Genomic DNA, 19,351 nt, shown 5'->3' on the forward strand with positions numbered 1-19,351 from the left:
TGCTTCAGGGGCTTTCGGAACAGCCACATGCAGCTAGGTCTTGAATGTGTATGTTTGGGGACGAGCCGGAGCGCAGCCCGCGGGATCCGCGAATGGCGATTTGTGCTTTAGGGAGGCGGTCAAAGTGCCAAGACTGGGGGCTTGCATGTGGAGCCCGGCAACATCCGATGTCCAGGAGCATCTAGTCCAGAACCCCGAGCGGCTGAACTCAGCCGCACGCAATGCTCGAGGTGAGGTTGCAAGGTAGGGACTGGAGTTATCTACCCGCCTGACCCGGGCGAGAGTCGGCAACCCCCTTCTGCTCCCTTGCCCTCGATGTCCTTTCCGGAATACTCACAGTTCGTCCCTACCGATGGTGTTCTTCTACTTCGGGCGGGATGATTCCTCGTGGGCGTTGGGTAACGATATCTTTTGCATGCAGCAAGTCTTCCATGGGCGGATTCATTGCTACCTGAATTGTTGTACTGATTAGTATTTAGGAGGAACCTCGGATCTTTTCAACGTTCATGGGGTCAAATCGAGGCTGCACGTCCGCGTGATCCAGATGTTGGAACGAAAATCGAGTGGTTGAGCACAGCACCAAACGGCGACTACTGCGTGTTGCTCAAGGATGAATCCTGTAGGGCCTGTCCCAGGAATTGTATTGGTTCTGCGTGAACCTGATTCTAGACGTGGAACTGACGTGCTTCCTAGTGTTGACGAATCGTGATGACCTGGTCAGCGCGATCCAGCAGCAACAGCAGCGCGACCCGGATACTTGCGTCGAGCATGTGAGCTTCTCTCACCAGGGCGCCTGGCTGATGCGGTTTAGCGATGACACGATCCAGCTCTCTCGACAGGGAAGTTTCCCTGACACCTTCTACAGCGACCTCGGACCTTATCTTGACCTCAGCACTGTTGCGCCTTACGATAGACAAGTGTCGGTGATCAAGAATGCATGGTTTGGGTACAATGACTCGGTCATTATCCAGACAGAACGGAAGATTCTCTGGGTCAATCTGTCAGATAATTTGGAAAAGCTTCTCACCCAGATCGAGACAAACGGGTATTCGCTTGGTCGCGGGACCACGCTATGCCCATACAACAGTGACCGTTTCTTCTTTGAAGTCTTAGCTTTACACACCGAGGAGCCACAATATCCATTCTCGGTGTCCGAGACTCAGTTCAGTTCGGAGTTCCTGATGGAGGTTGTTCGCAACAGAAGACCATCTCTTCAGACTATCCAACAGCTGCCTTCCCACGCGACCAGCAATGAAGCCGATCCTCCCTCCGGTGCCGAACGATCAGGCACACCGCCGCCTCCCTATCCTGGCTCTGCACAGACACAACCCTCAACGGACGCAACGCCATCAATCCAAGAAGAGGGGCTCGATCCTGGTGCGTCCGCAACAGAAATACCAGAGGCAGCGAAGCAGGAATACAAGAGCCAGTTCGCGAAGCACGCCTCCGGGAAGCCGTATTTGTCCGGAATGATGGCAGCCGTCATATTCATGGAGACGGGTGCCAGCCAAGACTTCCTGGATAGGATATGGGACGAAACTGATGCTGACCAGAACGGGCGTTTTGACGAGGCCGAGTTTGTCAACGCGATGTGGTTGATCAAGCTCCATCTCGCCACCACAATCCTAGTCGAGACAGATCGGAGACATCAGCACGGCAGTACTGCAGTAGCGACGGGGGTTCAAGCTGCTAGTGTCAAGGAGCTCGAAACCGACATGCAATGCACCTGCGACGCATGCGGGCAGCTGATCAAGTACGATTCCTTCCTGTACCATTGCCCAGTGTGCAATGGTGGAAATCTTGACTACTGCGAAGTCTGCTATTCTGGAGGCAACAGATGCCCGCATGGAATGGAGAAGGGTATCATAAGACCTGCCGATGTGCAGGACTACCTCGTCTTTGACGAGGTGCCTTGTGATCTCTGCGGCTATCCGTGTGGTTTCGGAAGCTATATGTTCCAGTGTGGGCAATTTGATGACTATGGGGAATCAAGACAGATTTGCGAGGAGTGTCTTGGTCACTATGGTGGAGATTGCGGGCACAAGCAGCAAATTCTGCGAATTACAGACGCTTTTAGTTCGACTCGACCCGAGGCGACAGGATCGCAGTCCGCCTTTGTGTCTCAGCAAAGGAAACCCGCCAATATCATCGATATTTCGTGGGAACAAGAGTCTAACAATGTGCCTGAGTACCCTTGGAACCATGAGCCCGATGATCAAGACAAGCCCAGCCGCAAGTTCCAGGACATGAAGCTTCGGGAGTCACTGATGAGTTCCATCGTCTCGGAAAAGCCTAATGTCAAGTGGGAAGACGTGGCTGGGCTTGAGTCAGCCAAGACTGAACTTCAAGAAGCCATCATCTTTCCGCTACGTTTCCCACAGATGTTCAAGGGTAAGCGCAAGGCAAGAAGGGCGATTCTACTCTACGGCCCCCCAGGAACCGGCAAAAGCTATCTCGCCAAGGCGATCGCCACCGAGGTGGAATACACGCTATTTAGAATCAGTAGCAGCGATGTGATGTCCAAATGGTATGGAGAAAGCGAAACGTAGGTCTTGGATCGCCCCCCCGGCCGGGTTTCATTGAGCCTGTACTTACAGAATGACCAGACTTGTTCGACAGCTGTTTAAACTAGCCCGAGAGAAGAAGCCCTCAATAATCTTCATTGATGAAATCGATGCCATCTGCGCTAATCGAGAAGGTGGTGCGAACGGCGGCAACGAAGACACGGCCCGGATGAAGACGGAGTTTCTCGTTCAGATGGATGGGGTCGGTAACGATAACGAGGGCGTGCTAATACTTGCTGCCACCAATTTGCCCTGGTCTCTGGACCCTGCAGTCCGACGCCGCTTCCAAAAACGTATCCATATCCCTTTGCCGGACGAGAATGCACGCAGGGCGCTTTTCAAGATCCATTCCGGAGAGTTGTGCCAGGGGTTTACGGAGCAAAAATTTGCCGAGCTGTCTCGCAGGACTGATGGCTTTTCCGGCAGCGACATCGCCAATATTGTCCAGGACGCGTTGATGGTCCCGGTCAAAAAGGTCCATAGTGCAACTCACTTCCGGAGAGTAGGTTGCTTTGTACCGATCTTCCTTCTCGATGCTAGATGCTAGACTGACATGCATTCGCAGCTGCCTGCGTCCAAGGGAGCGTGGTTCACTCCCTGCTCGCCATATGAGCCTGGTGCGATGCCCATGACGTGGAAGCAGGTCCCTGCCGACCAAGTGAAAGAGCCGTCGATAACGGCAGAGGATGTCTTTCAGTGCTTAGGAGATGGGAAGTCGTCAGTTGCGCCGGAGGAGCTCACAAAGTACACACAATGGACGCAGCAATATGGGTCAGAGGGCGCTTAGTTGGTAGCACACTCAGTGGGATTGTTTGTTCTAATTATGTACTTAGCTTGAACTGGAGCTAATATCTCTCTGCCTTGCCCACACACTGCTTTCTCACGAGTACGGAATTGTCTCCAGCAAGAGTCCTGTTCCACGCTGGATACTCAGATGATTGATCTAATATCGACTGTTCATTAGAATCCAGGCCCCCCCGCTTCCACCTCGACCAGGAGGGAGAAAGTATTGGTCCCCGCATCTGATAACCCCTCACACTTGCATGCACCCCGTTCTCTGTTTTCCCTCAACTCACACCACTTGCTTTGTGCGGTCAAGGGTGCCGCTGTGATTATTTGCTTTTCCCTCCCAGGCGCCTATTCCACGTAGACCTTCAGTAGATCAGCAGCCAATCGCCCCTCGATAAACATGGCCGAGACTGACAACCCTGTCGCCCCTGGCCAGACGGTGCTGCCACCAACGGCTGGTGCGGAGCCCATCCCCGCCGACGACGACCCCGACTTTGACAACGATGTGGATTCCGCCTTCGGTGGGGACGCGATGAGCTCGACTGCGTCCGTATCCTCGTCGATCCTCAAGTACAGGACCATCCATGGCAGGACGTACCACAGCGAACAGGGCAATGCGAAATACTGGTCAGTGTATCCCCAGCCTACGGCGTGCCAGTGGCAAACAAATGCATTTAGTCGTAGTTTCTGAAGTTCTCTCAAATCTAGGGGATCTAATGATGAGCGCCAGAGCGAGTCGATGGACATCCTGTAGGCTCGATCTAATCAACTGGCTGGCGAACTTTGCTGATCTGGTGACAGCGGCCATCTCATGACCCTCACCATGGATGGCCGGTTGTATCTGGCTCCCCTACAGCGGGAGAAGCTACAGGTACGTGAAGCCTTTTCCGCAACTGAAGTTATTTAAGTAGTTGTGAGCTGACATCTAATTGTAATTATCTGTAGAAAGTTCTGGACATCGGTACAGGCACTGGTAAGCCTTAATTCCAGGATTGTTGAAACTGCACTGCAGGTAATGGACTAACCATCTGATAGGTCTTTGGGCTATGTGAGGAGCTTGCTATGATTGTGAGCGTGAGCACATACTAATAGTTACGAAGTGACTTTGCGGACCAGTATCCCAATTGCGAAGTCATCGGCACCGACATCTCGCCGATTCAGCCTAGCTGGGTTCCGCCGAACCTGAAATTGTAAGACATCCTTGCGATAGGCAGAGAAACTGAAGAACAGATTGACAAGCTGTAGCGAGATTGAAGACTGCACACAAGACTGGACCTTCCCCGCCAACTCCTTCGACTATGTCCATATCCGCTACCTCGTCGGCAGCATCGCCGACTGGCCTGAACTTTTCAAGCAGGCCTACAAGGTCCTCAAGCCGGGTGCCTGGCTCGAGAGCTACGACGGCTCGCCCGTGCTCGAGACCGACGACGACACCCTGGGCGAGAGCATGGCCAAGTGGGGTACTTTCTTCGTCGAAGGTGGTAAGAAGATCGGGCGTAGCTTTACCGTCCTCGAGGACGGCACGCAGAGGAAGTCAATGGAGGAGGCTGGGTTTGTGGATATTCAGGAATGGGACTTCAAGGCATGCAGCAACGCTGATCCAACCACATCCAAGAGCACCGCTAACCATGCCGACTGCTGTAGGTGCCCCTGGGACGTTGGCCAAAAGAGCAAAAGCTCAAGGAGATTGGCGCCTTTGGCCACCTCGCCGTCATGTCCGACACCGAGGGCTTCGTGTTGTTTATGGCCAACGTGCTCGGCTGGACCATGGACGAGATCCAAGTCTACATCGCCCACCTACGACGCGAGTTCACTAGCGGCAAACACCACCCCTACTTTAGGATCAAGTGCGTCTGGGCCCGCAAGCCGTGATTGTCACGATGCTACGGTGTTTACATTCCGTTCGGAGACGGAAAATTACTATATGTCACAAGCTTGGGTTATTCTCAAGTATCAAAGGTCTAGCGAAGATCATATCTGGGTTTATATTCACTGCCTTTAAGTAAAGCGGATAATTGGACCAAGCCAGCTATCATAATCACCTAGCTGCCCCGGATCACCTCCCATTCGCAACACACTGAAGTACCATCGGTAATCGCCCGGTCCCAAAGTTCGCTGCTGACCCGCGTCGTCAGTGACGGTGAATCCGCTTCCACTAGGGAACACCCGAGTGCCCGGGTCCTCTAAGCCCGTCCGGGTAAAGAGGTTGCCATAGCTGGTGTAAGAAAAGAGTCGAGCTGCCAGAGGATCCGCGGATCCTTCATAGACATAATCTCCCGGGACAGTAATGTTGGCACCGTAACGATGAGCCGGGATGGTGGTATTAGCAGGAAGAATGTCGACGCGCCAGAGCGTAGTCCATTGGATGCGGTTGAGCAAGGAGCCGTATTGGGCAGTGCGGTTGACCTCTACGAAGCCGATGTCGTAAAAGCGCTCTCCATTAGTGTCGTTGACAAAGTAAATTGCCGGTTGGCCTCGTTCTCCGTTCGCGTCCGCTGGGATGTACGTGATGTAGTCGGTGTTGAAAGGCGAAAACGCAGGACCCGAGTAAGGAATACTCAGGTTCGCGCCTGTCGCAGGAACAATGTCGATGTAGCCTCCAAAGATAGGCCGCTTCTGGGCGTCGGCTTCGGCAGGCGGGATCACCGTCGCAAAGATCTGCGTCGCTGCCCCGGGAGCTAGGTCAAATGTAGGGGTGGGGAAATCGGCCGAACCGTACACGGGTCTCTGCACCATCTCCATGAAGTTCAGCAAGTCGTTTATGAAGCCGGCCCCCCTGTGACCCAGGGTGTACGTTTGTGTGCTGTCACCCCGGTTCTCGACGGTAAAGTTAACCACACCAAAGGTCGTGCGGTTGTTATCCGAGACGACGAGCTGGCCTGGAGAGACGCGAGACTGGGCCATGATCGCGTCGTAGGCATTGACGAGCCCGGCCCCTTGCTGTGCAGTTGTCGCGAGCATTGCCTCGTTGTATGGCCAGGTGACAGGACTGGCTGTGGTCTGAAGCAGCACAAGGATCTCATCAACAGACAGGGTCGGGAACCGAGATTTGACAAGGGCGTAGCACCCAGCGATGTACGGGGTGGCCATTGAAGTTCCAGAAATGATGCCATATCCCCCTAAAGGCAAAGGGAAAGTGGATAGTATGTGTCCTCCGGGTGCTGAGATCTGCGGCTTCAGCTCGTAGGTATGCCAGATCGGTCCATAGGACGTGAACCAATCTGGCTCGCCCCCCACGCGCTGTTTCGGATGGAGCGTATTGTTGCTGCTGAAGAACAGCTTGTAGTTTCCGAAGCCGCCTGCGGCCTGGTAGTTGCTCAGGAGGGTCACGGAGTCGGGTGGGATCATTGTATATGCTTTGGTCGCGCCGTCATTAAATCGATCCGGAAGGGGGGATTCGTAATCCATGTTGTATACGTTGGTGTTGTTGCCATCCGCTGCCAGAATGTATGGTGGTGCTGCAGTTTCCCGACAGCATGGGGCTTCCTGGGGCCGGCAGCTGTCGGTTGTTTGGTAGACGATAATAGTATTGTTAAGCGTGCCGTTTGCCTGCACGAAATTCACCGCATTCTCCCATGCACTGCTGTCGCAACCATCCCCTTCGATGACATACACATCTAGACCATCTGGCCTGTTGATCGGCCATATAGATGCATAGTGCAATTCTGCGCCGCTCGAGTCTGTATTGCTGTACACCAGAGGGAACCGTATATTGGCGATTGAGCCGACAGAGATGACAGTTGACAGCTCGCTAGGCAGCGTCTGGGTATGCAGCTCATGGCTGTAGGCGTTGGGAGAGCCTGTATTACCCATGGCCACAGAGACAGCGATGCCGGCATCGTGAAGCTTTTGCGCAATCCCAGCGACAGGATCCGATTTGGGAATGGGGGATACCTGACCATCGTTGAGGGAAAGGGACATGCTAAGGATGTCAACTTGGTCATCGAGTGCCTTCATCATTGCCTTCATGATCATCTCATTCGTTCCTCCCCGACCTCCGTTTCCAGGGCTTTGGCAGCTAAATACGCGGTAGACGTAAAGTGACGCCTCTGGGGCTACACCAGTGATTGGGAAACCCTCGGGAAATTCAAGAGGCTCCATACCAACAATCCCTGATTTTGGTCAGTTTGAATTATTGGTCCTGTTGTCTGAGGAATACTGACCTGCCACATGAGTAGCATGATGCGCCTCCGAGCAGTTGGCAAAAGGATCAGGGCCTTCGACCAGGGTGCCATCGTCGGCTATGAATGTATAACCTCCCGCAATCTTCTTCCCAGGTCCATAGCCCGCGCCAAGAGCTGGATGGTTGTAGTCGATTCCAGTGTCAACAAACCCAACCTTGATGCCATTGCCCTTGATGTTTACCTCATGAAGTTTGTCAACGCCTCCCATGGCAAGGGTAAAGTCAAAGTTGCCAGGATCATCCTGGCGTTTCATCAAAGATCGGGCGACTTGATGATCGAGCGACGAGACTTGTTTGACAGGCTCAACTGGAACTTCATATTGCACGACTTGTGAAACAGTGTTCACGCCGGGGATACTAGCAAGCCGCTCCTCCTGGTCTGAGGGACTATCTCTCTCGCTGAGGGTGACTGAAAGACCAACGAAGATACCTGGCTTGTCGAAGGTGTGCCGAATCGTGTATTTCAAGTCCTTTGCATTGTCATGGAATGACTGAAGCGAGAAACCATCTGCAAGCTCAATAATGAACGCGCCAGTGACAGCACCAGCGGTGGTGCAGAGAGACCATGAAAAAAGTAGAAAGAGAGTATAGAATAAAACAGGCATGGCGGTGCTAAAGCCGTAAGACAAGTTGCAGTAGTTTGTTTTGGAAAAAGAAATGGCAACCTGGGAGATCTTTAGATCAATATATAGTCCATGTCATATTAACGCACCGATATCATTGACGAGGAAGTTTAGAACGCCATTCCACACTCTTAGTCATAGCATTTTCTCCAACAGGCAGGTCAGCACATTGATTGTGAGTTAGTCCCCTGTCAAGGTTCCAAAACAGTCATCAAAAGTTGCACTGACGCTATGTCTTACCGTGGGGGGAGGCGTAAGCGACCACAAACCTATGCTCATGCTTCCAGTGAAATCCTCCACTGGACCGCCGAGAGAGGTGGTGGACACTGCGAGAGATATTCGAGAGCTCAGGTGACAGATCGTTTATCGCGGTGTTTAGACCCAGGCGTATGGGAGAGCACCGGCGGGGGAGCCAGACGCAAGGTCGGTGGAAGTTGATGTAACGTCAGCAGCAATGCTACCCCTGGCAAGGGCCTAGCTGCAAATTCGGCTAGCGGCACATGTGTCACAGGTCGGACAGTTCCTGTTCAGAATAAGCTCAGCTTCGAAAGAGGAAGCAGCTTGGCTCGAGCCCCAAGATGCCAGTTCTTTCACAGTCTCCCGTGGCCATGGTCAGACCCAGGGGTCGTGATAAGAGGAAGGATTCTTAGGGCTTGATGAGGAAGGTGGTGCGTATTGATCCCGGTAGATAACAACCCGATCAATCAAGGTCTCGGGACCGGAAATGAAGGTGACCACGTATGGCCCTGATATCTCAAGCCATCTCAACGACACCGACAACCAATTTCACATTGTCACGCACACGGCACCTCTGTACACCAACTGGATGTGTTGTAATTACATGAGATTTTAGATATCGTTGCCTTCGCGGCGGATACAGCGAAGAGATGACATGAGTGGGCATGTGAGCCTCCTCGTCGATCCGTCAGGGGACCACCTTTTGGTTCTGGTCTTGGGGCAAGGCGTATGAAGTCAAGATACGATCATCATTGAGATTGTCGAACCATCTGAAACAGCATGAAATTTGCTCGTGACCGTGCTTCATTGTTTGATTTTTACGAGAAATACTTGGCACTCAGACGAGGCCGTGTTGTAATCTCAAGTATGGTCATAGTTCTTGGTCAGGTCTTTCCGGAAGGGTTACCGAAGCCAAGATTCCAAGATACCAGGTTGTTGAACGGGTAGATAAATCTTGAAAGTGATGCATAGTGGGTTCTACACTGGTTGGAGATATGGCTTGCTTGCTTATGCGATACGGCAACCAGGACCGACGAAGCGAAGTTGCCGGACCAATCCCTGAGCTGTGACAACGGGCTTGGAACCCTTGCAAGGCTGACTATTCCAGAGAATAGAAGAATGGCCATCATAACACGGAATACAGATGAGGCAGTCACAACATACCTGTCATGCGACCGTGTAGAAATCTTCAAGGAGGAGTATTGGACGCAGTCGGAACGTGTTCCGCATCTCACATAAGGCGGCCTGATTGCAAGGCCGTCACGTCGCCGTTTAAGTTCATAGGCGATCCATGGTTCCTGTCGGGAATTCGGGAGAGCTTACCGCATCAGATACTCCGGCATAGAATGCCCGACTCGATGCTGACACCGAGGAATGCAGCCACTTTGACACAACAACTTTGCAATCCACGAGGAGTCAGAAGGATTATCATCAAATGCGACTATGCCAAATGGCGTATGAAAAATGCGCAACTATTATCGCCCTGACCAAGAGTCTTCAGTTGATCAAACCGGGCTATCTCCTTATTACGTTTGGTAAGGGCTTCAAGTCCGAGTTGGTGAAGATAGTGCGAGCTTTTATGCTCTCCCACAAGGGCGCTGAGTAATACTCCTTCCACGCCGACCCGGAGAGCCCCGACCTTTCTTTGAACTCTGCAAACGTCATCGCCGAGACGGGGTGGGAGGCCTCCCCTTCGGTGCCCCGTCCAGTTCCTGCAAGAGAGCCCAAGGCAGCAGTGGCAAGCTGGATCCAGAAATATGCTTGTGTCTCAGAGTAGGGGGATACAGTCTGGCTCACTGCCCTGCGACGTATAGTGGACACCTCGAGCGTTTCCAGAGCCTGCTTGACGACTTTTCCACGGCGGACACCTGATCTAGCCGCGCTCTGAGCAACAGTGAATCCGAACTCGAGCAGGTGTTCGTCGTTGCTTGAAGACTCATTGGTAGCAGCGCTTGAGTCCATGGCTCCAATCGTCGGTGGGAACGGCCGAAGATCCGGCGGAAGCCAGGACTCCTTTGCTTCTGGGGAGAACATGAGATCCTTGGAATAATACCGTTTCCAAATACTGGAATCCATCAAGGTTGGTTCGTTGGAGAGTACAGCACCGAACTGCTCCGGTGTTGGGGGACCAGGTAAGCCTTTGTCGAGGTGATATTTACTTGCGGCTCTGAAGATTTGGAGAACCCAAAAAACTGTCATTGTTCTGCGGAGGACGCAGTATTAGACTTGATCTCTGTCACAACGTGAGGGACTTACCTGTGAGTGGTGTTCTTGAATCTCTGCGGATTCGTCGCTCTGAGCCGTTCTAGGTGTGTAATGAAAGCGTCCGAGCTATGAAACACGCCATTTGCTGAAGGATACTGCTTGAGAATGACTAGATACCCAGCTCTTAGATGTGAATAGTGATCCCATGCTTCAAGTTGGCCGGTCAGGAATGCATCCCAAAAAGTACCGGCATCTAGTGAGAGCGAATTTGCCTTCTGGATCCGATCGAGCAGCTCCTCGTTGGAAATTCCTTGCGACGGGGGTGGGTTACTTTCGGATGAGCCGTTGGATACTGACGGAGCTGTGTTGAGTGAACTAGATAACGTTGTTTGTATCTCGTCCAACATCGCGTTGGTCTGCGTGCCGTGCTCCGCGCTGAAGCCGGGAAGATTCAAGACTGTGAGGCAAATGTGTTCCCTGTATGGGATCGCTGCATGTTGCAGTTTGGCAGTGACTCTCTCCTGGTCGTTCGCATTATTGCTCGATTGGGAAATGTCTTGCTTGTTGAATACAACCCAAACATATTGAGACCCTATCAGTTTGATCATCTCCAGTGCGGATGTGAAATCAGCTAGTGCTTCATCCATGCGCTCTTTATCAGAGAGGTCAAAGATGTAGACTATGAAGGATTCCGGGGTGATGTAATGTTTGACCAGCGGTCGCATCTGGTCGCATCCTGAGACAGAGGATGAAGGATTCAGCATAACTACATCACAACCTGGGAAGGGGTTATTATGGCCTGCGTAGCACTTACCACCGACTTCTAACAGCTCAAATTTAGAACCGCTGTGGTGCACAATTGTCTCGATATTGAATCCTATAGTGGGTATCGTCCTGACTGCCTTTCCCAGCTTCAACTGGTACAGCAGAGTCGTTTTCCCGCTGCAGTCTAGCCCCAGGAACACACCGCGGTACTGCTGGCCCTTGCCAAATAGCCAACTACCCAGACCTAGCGTGAGTCAGCCAGAGCCAACGACGGGCCTTTTCCACTCAGCACGGGGACTCAACTCACCCATCCTGATCGTGAATGCAATTGGTTCGGGAGCACTAGATCTTCTGATTAAGAGGATCTGCCAGCGAGGATGGTCTACTGAGACAATATCGGCTCAGCCCTTTCTTCGGGTTAGGAATGAAGACACGTAAAAAGCAACGATGCAAAACCAAACTTACCTACCACGCATTTTAGAGGGCCCTCTATGGAGTAAGGTCCATTTCGCTTTCCACGTGATCCACACCTGAGGGCCGAGGCCAAAACAAGGCCCCCGCCAACTCTCTCACGACGACGCGTGACCCTCAATGACCTAGATATGTCCAGATCACAATGTGCACCTGGTGGGTTCTCACAATGCCATTCATTACCGCACCATGAGGCCCTCTATAGCATGTGCAAACTGCAGGTCAGTGACCCATCTTCGATGCCAGTTGCAGTTGATGGCCTCTTTCCTGACTAGCGATCCAGGGCCAAGAAAGTCAAGTGCGTGGTCGACCGCGAAGGTGTCAGCTGTCACTATTGTTCGGTCCGCAAGACTTCTTGCTCCTATGTAAGAAAGTCAGCATGGGAGATCGCTCCAGGCACACCCAGTGCTGCGCCTGACCGCGGTTTTATCGTTCGTCCCGGCTTTGACAGCGGCTCATCCCACCCCTCGCCCAACTACCGTCTGACGGATGATGAGGGCAAGATCGACATCGGTCTCGGGCGGCCACAAGACGTCTTGAGAGAGCGGGAGCTAGCGCAGTCTCTCCTCCTGCTCTATTTTGATCACTTTGCCGATGTGCATTTCATGTTTGATGAAGAGCTTTTTCTCAGACAGTTCCTTCTCGGGGAGGCCCCCGAAGTATTGCTCTACTCTATAATGGCGTTAAGTATCAGGTCTGTCAGAAGGTTTGCCTTGTCAATCCCGGAACCACTCTGACCCTCACAAGATTCTCTCACGCCCCCTTTCAGGACGAGTCGGCGCCGTGCAACAGGGGAGAGCTTTTCTTTGATCATGCGAGGCAGCTCCTCGAGCCAAATTTTGATAGCCCCTCTATTACCAATGCTCAAGCCTTGGTGCTTTTGAGTACTTACAAGATTACCTACGGAGGATCAAGGCAGGCCTATGTTTTGCTGAGTATGTTTTGTTGTCCCTACTCACGGCAGATTATCTCACTGACTGTCCTAGGTCTTGCCGTAACCATGATGCAAGTCCTTCGACTCGACGAGCAGCAAGAGCCAGACACTGTTTCTACAGAATTGAACCGGAGGCTTGTCTGCACAGTCCTGCTCATGGACCAGCTTTTGAGCCTCCCGCTTCGGCTACCGACACTGTTGCCAGACGACTTTCCCATCCCATCAACCATGGGCGAGGATGAATTTTGGGCATTGAAGCACCGGACGCAAGCGCAAGCCCCGTTAGAATCGAACCACGGAAGGATCTATAATCTTCTAGTTCAGTTGTCCAGGATCATCCACGAGATCGGTCTGGTCTACCGAAACGGCGGCTCAATAACAGAACTCGAACGAAGCAAGACAGAGCTAGACGTTGTCTTTTCCACCCTGAACTCGTACTATAGGTATGACACGGCAAATCTGATCGCAAACAAGGACCGGGGGACACTTCGGCGGTTTGCCTTTTTGCATCTCCTCTATCATCACGCTGGACAGCTTGTGACTTTCTGCTCGCTACGGGGTCTGGAGAAGTCCGTTTGCGAACCATTTTGTCATCCAGAATGGGAGGGTCACTGCTACGAGCATGCACAATCAATCACAGGCATCATACAGTACACATTCGAACAGGCTGGCTTTGACCTGCATAATCTTCAGATGGGGCAGATACTCACAGTTGCCACTATCGTTCATGCTCATGCTCGCATGAAGGCATCATCACGCCACGACATAGAAAGACTTGGCATCGAAATCGCAACGCTCCAGAACTGTGTGGACCGGCTGAAGGTCCGCACAAGAATGTACAACTGGGTGGTAAGTGTCTCCCGCCGTCATCGTGGGAGACTGAAAATGGACTAACCGAGTCAAGATTGAGCACCTGGAGGGCTTCTGGGAGGCTTTCAACCAGAACCACGAATGCCCAGGAGAAATCTTCGATCAGAATAGCCGGCTTGTGAGTGAGGTTTTGTGCATAGGCAGCCAATGGGGAACAATGTCTCTTCGAGCAGCAGGTACGAAGTCGCAAGCCCTCGTCCTCAATGTTATTGGGTTCTCTCGCTAACTCTCTGGTAGGCCGGGTTCGGATGATGGGGGTATTAGCCAAGTAGAATGCGGAGAATCTGATGTAGTCATGTCTATAATAAATGCCTTGTGAGGAATCTATCTCCGGAAAATACATCAGACGCCTTGCCAAGTGAATGAATCCGGCAGGGAGAAGTTGATCCTGTGTGCAATATCCACACTTGACAGCCCTACCAACACTTGATAGGCGCCTTTCTCAGCTAACCAACAAGAGTTGTCCTTGTCGTACGAGCTCACAGCATATTTATCGAGCTGAACAACGGCCTCTTGGGTCTCGCTAGGCTCGACATGAACCTTGGCAACACCTTCGAGCCGTTTGAGAGGTGCAAGAGTGACATAGCCTTTGTCTGAAGGCGTCCTGGCCACATAGAATTGCACCAGGCATTTTCCAGCTCTCATCCCGGTGTTCTTGACTGTGGCTTTGACAGTAATGTATCCGTTCTTATCAGAAATGGCATCCTGCCCGAGAATGGAAGCACTTTCAAGACTGAAAGTAGTGTATGACAGACCAAATCCGAAGGGAAACAGCGGTTCGGGCGCATCAGGTCGATCGTACCATTTGTAGCCCACATCAAGGCCCTCCTCGTAGCGAAGGATGTCGTGTGAGTCTACGGGGAAGTTGCCGAACGAGGAATTGTCCTCAATTCTCTTGGGCCAGGATAGGGGCAGTCTGCCACTGGGGTTGACATTCCCAGAGAGGACGGCGGCAACCGAGTCACCCGCCTCCTGGCCTGGGAACCAGGCTTGGACAATGGCTGGTGCCGTGTCGACAAACTGAGTCATGGCCACTGGGGCTCCGGTGAAATTGACAACCACCGACTTGGGGTTTGCTGAGATGACTGACTGTATCAGCTTGTATTGCTCCCCGGGCAGATCCATGGTCTCGCGGTCGAAGCCCTCTGACTCAACCTCATTGACGTTACCGACGCAGACAACCGCATAGTCACACGACTTGGCGATATTAGCAGCCTCTTCAAGCCGTTGGGGGATGTCGATATGCTCGTGGAACCGGATAGCGCTTCCCTGAAACATCTTCCAGTCCAATGCCGCTAGGAGATGCTCTTCTGTAGCCCACGATTCGAGCCGGATGGAATACCGCTGGCCGGCGGTCATGCTGTAGGTGAAACGCTTCTCTAGTTGTCGCTTGAAGAAGTAGAACGACTCCAGCCGCAAGTCTTTTTCTTGTTCTCGAGTGAAGACGAGTTGGTCGTTGACATAGCACAGGGCTCTTCCCGTGCTGATCACCGAAAGGATGTGGTCTCCCGTGCTGGGAGCAACGAGGTCAAACGTGATCCTGGTGCAGCAATCTCTCTCAAGATAGGACGGCCACTTCTCCTTGATCATGTATTCTGCTTGTGGCCTCCTCTCTTCATGTGCGAGATTCTCCCCAATGACAGATCCGTTGAACCACTCGAGTTTCACGGGGTTTGCGGTAAGCTCCTGCTTGCCGGTCTCAAACACGATTGCGGGGTCGGCATGAGGGACTATTTTGCTCTGTGTCAGTAGATCGGGCAGAAACAAGATGTCGCATCAAGTGTGAGTGAAAGGCTTACCTGCGCCAAAGACGGGTACTCCGGCTGCAACCTTGGTCGTGTAGCCCAGCTTCTCAAACCCTGTAGGGACGTTGACAGTGTGCAGCGCATCCACACGAGCGCTTCCGCCCCCACCCAGGACAATCGACGTAGCGTGCTGGCCGATGACAGCCACTGTGGACCCCTCGGGGATGGGCAGGACTTGCTCGTTCTTCAAGACTGTGAGGCCGTTGGCTCCGACAACCTTGATGAGCTCGTCTCTTGCCGCATCTTCAACAGCTCGCTCCGGTGGCTCATCCGGATACTCAAAGCACCCCAGCCTCTTTGCGAGCTCCAAGACTCGTCTTGCGCTAGCATCAACCTTGGCTTGGCTGAGTGTGCCCGCCTCGACGGCCTTGGTGACTGCGTCCTTGGTGCGCCACTTTGGAGGGCCAGGCATCTCGATATCCACGCCCGCTTCTATACCTGGCGCTGTCGAGTATGTGCCCGCCCAGTCGGAGACCACAGTGCCCTTGAATCCCCACTCTTCTCGGAGCACATCTTGAACCAGCCGCCGGCTGTCGGGAACATAGGTTCCATTGACCTTGTTGTAACTGGATCTTGGTTAACGGATGTTTCTCTCAGGATACCTTTTGGGGGAGGGATTGGCTATACCTCGTCATGAAACACCACGGGTCAGACAGCTTCATGACCATCTGAAAGGGCCGTAAATAAATCTCGCGCAAGGTCTGCTCGTCTACCTCCACTGAGAGCTTGGTTCTCCGATTCTCGGCGTCGTTTGCGACGAAGTGCTTGGGCGTCGCGGCGATGCCCTCCGCCTGGCAGCCGCGCACGTAGGCAGCACCGAGGATGCCGAGCATGAAAGGGTCCTCGGAAAAGGTCTCATAGTTCCGACCGCCTAGAGGAGAGCGGATGACGTTCATGGTCGGTCCAAGGAGCGCGACGGCAGACTTTGTCTTTGCTTCTTTGGCAACGGCTCCTCCGACCCGGTACGCAAGGTCGGCATCAAATGTCGCTCCTACGCAGGTGCCGCATGGGAAGCACGCTGCCTTGATGCCGCTCACATAACTTTCGCCTCGCGCGCCATTTGGCCCGTCGGTGAACTGTCGAAGATTCCTAGTCAGCATAACAATCCCACTACTTTCATGCCCTGCCATTTCACTGACCTTGATGTGTGGTACGAATACTGACGGCCTTTTGATGACAGGCGTCCGCCACCAATCGACTCCGGCCAGAAGAGAGACCTTCTCTTCCAGCGTCAACTTGGTAAGAAGTTCCGAGACATCGACATCGCCTGGATTTGACCCCATTGTAGAAGCTGACGCACAGGGGCAAGACACTATGAAGCACGAGGGGAAGCTAAGAGGTATGAATTGTGTTGGGAAAGAATAATGGCTGTTTGTTCGATTTTCACTCCTTTCGCCCTGGATGGGCCCGGAGATCCAGAACTCCATACGCATTAGTGGGTGTGGGGTTGCACCGCGTCCATCACGCATCTCGTCCAAGCGAGCTTTTGCACCTCCGGCCGGCGAGAAGCAACTCTCATTTGTTCATTCCCCGGACCCCTGGTATTCGTGGCCGGCATGCCCGGCCCACTCCCATGTTTTGTCCCATATCGACTGGGGAAGAGAAGAATTGCCTGAGTTGGAAGCCGAGAGGTCGAGAGGTCCCGTGATGGTGTGCCGTGGAGATGCAGCGGGTCCTTCGGTCTATTTCGGCAGTATTGCATTGTGATTGGTTTATCCTCCGCGATTCCGGGGCGAACCCGGCGAACACCACTCCCCAGTGGCTCCTCCAGCTTTGCTTCAAGCAGGCAAAAATTGTTGGTTCCTGGGGATGTGTGCGCCACCCGAAGAAAATTACCACTTAGACCCAGAATCTCGCGAGACGGGGGGCGCCTTGGGGTTGGCGTGAGGAGGTAGGATTTTCAACAACACTGCACATCAGACTACCCCGGACTCCTGACCAGGGAGGCCAGCTGATGTAACCATTGTAGCATGCGATCTGGAGGGGGAATGGGCCATTCGATATCCATGGGGGAAAAAATATAAGAAGACAGACGGCGCCCGCGACCATAGACCATTTGAGAGTCTGCAGCCTTTGACATCCAAGGATTCTCCTTCCCTTTCCCGACTGTTTCCAGCGTACTCAACACAATGCGGACGAGCGTGGATAACAAGCAACCGGCGTCCAACGTCGAGGATCCTCGATCCGAGACAGCGATGCTGCACACGCTAGACGAGCGAATCCTTGAGCTCTCGCACCAGTCGCCGCCGTTCTACCGAAATCGCAACCTTCTCAGGCTGTATCTCCTCATCATCCCCGGCTGCTTGGTGCCTGCCATTACCCTTGGCTTCGACAGTGCCATGATGAATGGTCTTCAGGCAGTCCCAACCTGGGACACCTGTGAGTGGACATCCCTTCTCCTTATCCATGCCCATCAGTCTCTGACTTGAGATGCTCTCCTCTGTACAGATTTTGGAAAACCACGAGGAGCCATTCTCGGCATCTTGAACGCCATCATCGCACTGGGCTGCATCTGTGCCACGCCCTTCATCAGCATGGTTGGAGACCGTCACGGAAGGCGGATGGGCATCTTTACCGGCGCGATCATCATGCTGATCGGAGGTATCATCCAGGGTGCATCGGTTCACAGTCAGTATCATCCTTCTCCTCATGATGCCCGGCCCAAGGCTAATCAGGTTGTTCAACACAGTCGGCATGTTCCTCGTATCGCGGTTTATCTTGGGCTTTGGTCTAGTCTTCGCCAATGCCTACGCGCCCATGCTGATCGCCGAGCTGTCTCATCCCAAAGACCGGCAGGTTGCTACCTCTCTATATCAGACATCCTGGTACCTGGGTGCGGTGTTTGCCGCCTGGACTACGTTTGGAACGTTCCGGATCCCCAATGAGTGGGCATGGAGGATCCCCTCCTACCTCCAGGGGTTCCCGGCGCTGATCCAGGCTGTGGGCGTCTGGTTCTTGCCTGAATCGCCTCGTTGGCAGATTGCCCGAGGCAAGCCAGAGATGGCGCACGACTTCCTGGTAAAGTATCATGCAAATGGCGACGCTGCCTCGGAGCTCGTCAACCTCGAGTACAAGGCCATGCGGGCGGTCATCGAGGCCGAGGTCAACAACGAGACTGGCTGGAAAACGCTCCTCGCGACGCCTGGCAACCGCCGCCGTGTCCTGACTCTGGTGCTCCTCGGTCTGTTCTCGCAGTGGTCCGGCAACGGCCTTGTATCATACTACCTGGCTCGTGTCCTCGAAACCGTCGGCATCAAGGACGCGAGCACCCAGAACATCATCAATGGATGCCTCATGATTTTCAACTGGATGACTTCGGTTTGCTCTGCCTTTGCCACAGCCAAGCTCAAGCGGCGCACGCAGTTCCTCACCTCTGCTATCGGCATGCTCGCGGTGTTCTCGGTACAGACGCTCTGCGCCGGCCTGTTCAACGAGCGTGGGAACCGTGCGGCGGCTCACGCCGTCATCGCCATGCTCTTCATCTTCTACTTCTTCTACAACCTGGCCTTCAACGCCCTGCTCTACTCATACCCCGTTGAGATCCTGCCGTATCCGATCAGAGCCAAGGGCTTCTCCATCCTCATGTTCTTTGGCAAGGCGGCCGTCTTTGTCAATGTGTTCCTCAACCCCATCGGTATGCAGGCGCTTGGCTGGAAGTACTACGGTGTTTACGTTGGCGTGCTGGCGGTCGAGGTTGTACTCATCTGGAAGCTCTTTGTTGAGACCAAAGGCCCGAGTCTGGAGGCCATCGCGGCGCGTTTTGATGGGGACAAGACCGCAGTCGACTCGGAGACGCTGACCAAGGACCTGACGCGAGATGAGAAGGAGACTGCGTAGACCGGGGAACACACGAGGGAATCGCACGAGAGGCGACGTACAACTGTGCTGTTCTCGTCTTGTAGGAT

General features: G+C 53.4%; 7 protein-coding genes across 7 annotated transcripts; 4 read left to right on the top strand and 3 right to left on the bottom strand.

The window, feature by feature from the left end:
- Positions 1-145: 145 nt before the first annotated feature.
- E0L32_004073 (uncharacterized protein) lies at positions 146-3,351 on the top strand (the record flags this gene model as incomplete). Its single annotated transcript, XM_031138443.1, has 5 exons — positions 146-243; positions 480-619; positions 670-2,545; positions 2,607-3,066; positions 3,130-3,351. The coding sequence occupies 5 exons, from the start codon at positions 146-148 to the stop codon at positions 3,349-3,351; spliced, it is 2,796 nt and encodes a 931-aa protein (XP_030997789.1).
- A 402-nt stretch (positions 3,352-3,753) lies between these two features.
- Positions 3,754-5,225, top strand: E0L32_004074 (uncharacterized protein; the record flags this gene model as incomplete). The annotated part of the gene is made up of 8 exons (XM_031138444.1): positions 3,754-3,980; positions 4,062-4,103; positions 4,155-4,224; positions 4,299-4,326; positions 4,389-4,401; positions 4,454-4,543; positions 4,599-4,834; positions 5,023-5,225. 8 exons carry the CDS (start codon positions 3,754-3,756, stop codon positions 5,223-5,225), a joined length of 909 nt encoding a protein of 302 aa, XP_030997790.1.
- Positions 5,226-5,351: 126 nt separating this feature from the next.
- E0L32_004075 (uncharacterized protein) lies at positions 5,352-8,141 on the bottom strand (the record flags this gene model as incomplete). The annotated part of the gene is made up of 2 exons (XM_031138445.1): positions 5,352-7,465; positions 7,517-8,141. The coding sequence occupies 2 exons, from the start codon at positions 8,139-8,141 to the stop codon at positions 5,352-5,354; spliced, it is 2,739 nt and encodes a 912-aa protein (XP_030997791.1).
- A 1,770-nt stretch (positions 8,142-9,911) lies between these two features.
- On the bottom strand, positions 9,912-11,842 carry E0L32_004076 (uncharacterized protein; the record flags this gene model as incomplete). The annotated part of the gene is made up of 5 exons (XM_031138446.1): positions 9,912-10,599; positions 10,653-11,367; positions 11,416-11,610; positions 11,674-11,708; positions 11,832-11,842. The coding sequence occupies 5 exons, from the start codon at positions 11,840-11,842 to the stop codon at positions 9,912-9,914; spliced, it is 1,644 nt and encodes a 547-aa protein (XP_030997792.1).
- A 184-nt stretch (positions 11,843-12,026) lies between these two features.
- Positions 12,027-13,867, top strand: E0L32_004077 (uncharacterized protein; the record flags this gene model as incomplete). The annotated part of the gene is made up of 5 exons (XM_031138447.1): positions 12,027-12,058; positions 12,121-12,531; positions 12,585-12,772; positions 12,824-13,620; positions 13,676-13,867. 5 exons carry the CDS (start codon positions 12,027-12,029, stop codon positions 13,865-13,867), a joined length of 1,620 nt encoding a protein of 539 aa, XP_030997793.1.
- A 116-nt stretch (positions 13,868-13,983) lies between these two features.
- On the bottom strand, positions 13,984-16,729 carry E0L32_004078 (uncharacterized protein; the record flags this gene model as incomplete). Its single annotated transcript, XM_031138449.1, has 4 exons — positions 13,984-15,371; positions 15,441-16,012; positions 16,074-16,522; positions 16,586-16,729. 4 exons carry the CDS (start codon positions 16,727-16,729, stop codon positions 13,984-13,986), a joined length of 2,553 nt encoding a protein of 850 aa, XP_030997794.1.
- Positions 16,730-17,575: 846 nt separating this feature from the next.
- E0L32_004079 (uncharacterized protein) lies at positions 17,576-19,283 on the top strand (the record flags this gene model as incomplete). The annotated part of the gene is made up of 3 exons (XM_031138450.1): positions 17,576-17,825; positions 17,895-18,074; positions 18,136-19,283. 3 exons carry the CDS (start codon positions 17,576-17,578, stop codon positions 19,281-19,283), a joined length of 1,578 nt encoding a protein of 525 aa, XP_030997795.1.
- Positions 19,284-19,351: the final 68 nt, after the last annotated feature.

This window comes from Thyridium curvatum, assembly GCF_004353045.1.
Source record: "Thyridium curvatum strain D216 chromosome Unknown NODE_19_length_512963_cov_79.951035, whole genome shotgun sequence".
Taxonomy (NCBI): Eukaryota; Fungi; Ascomycota; class Sordariomycetes; order Thyridiales; family Thyridiaceae; genus Thyridium; species Thyridium curvatum.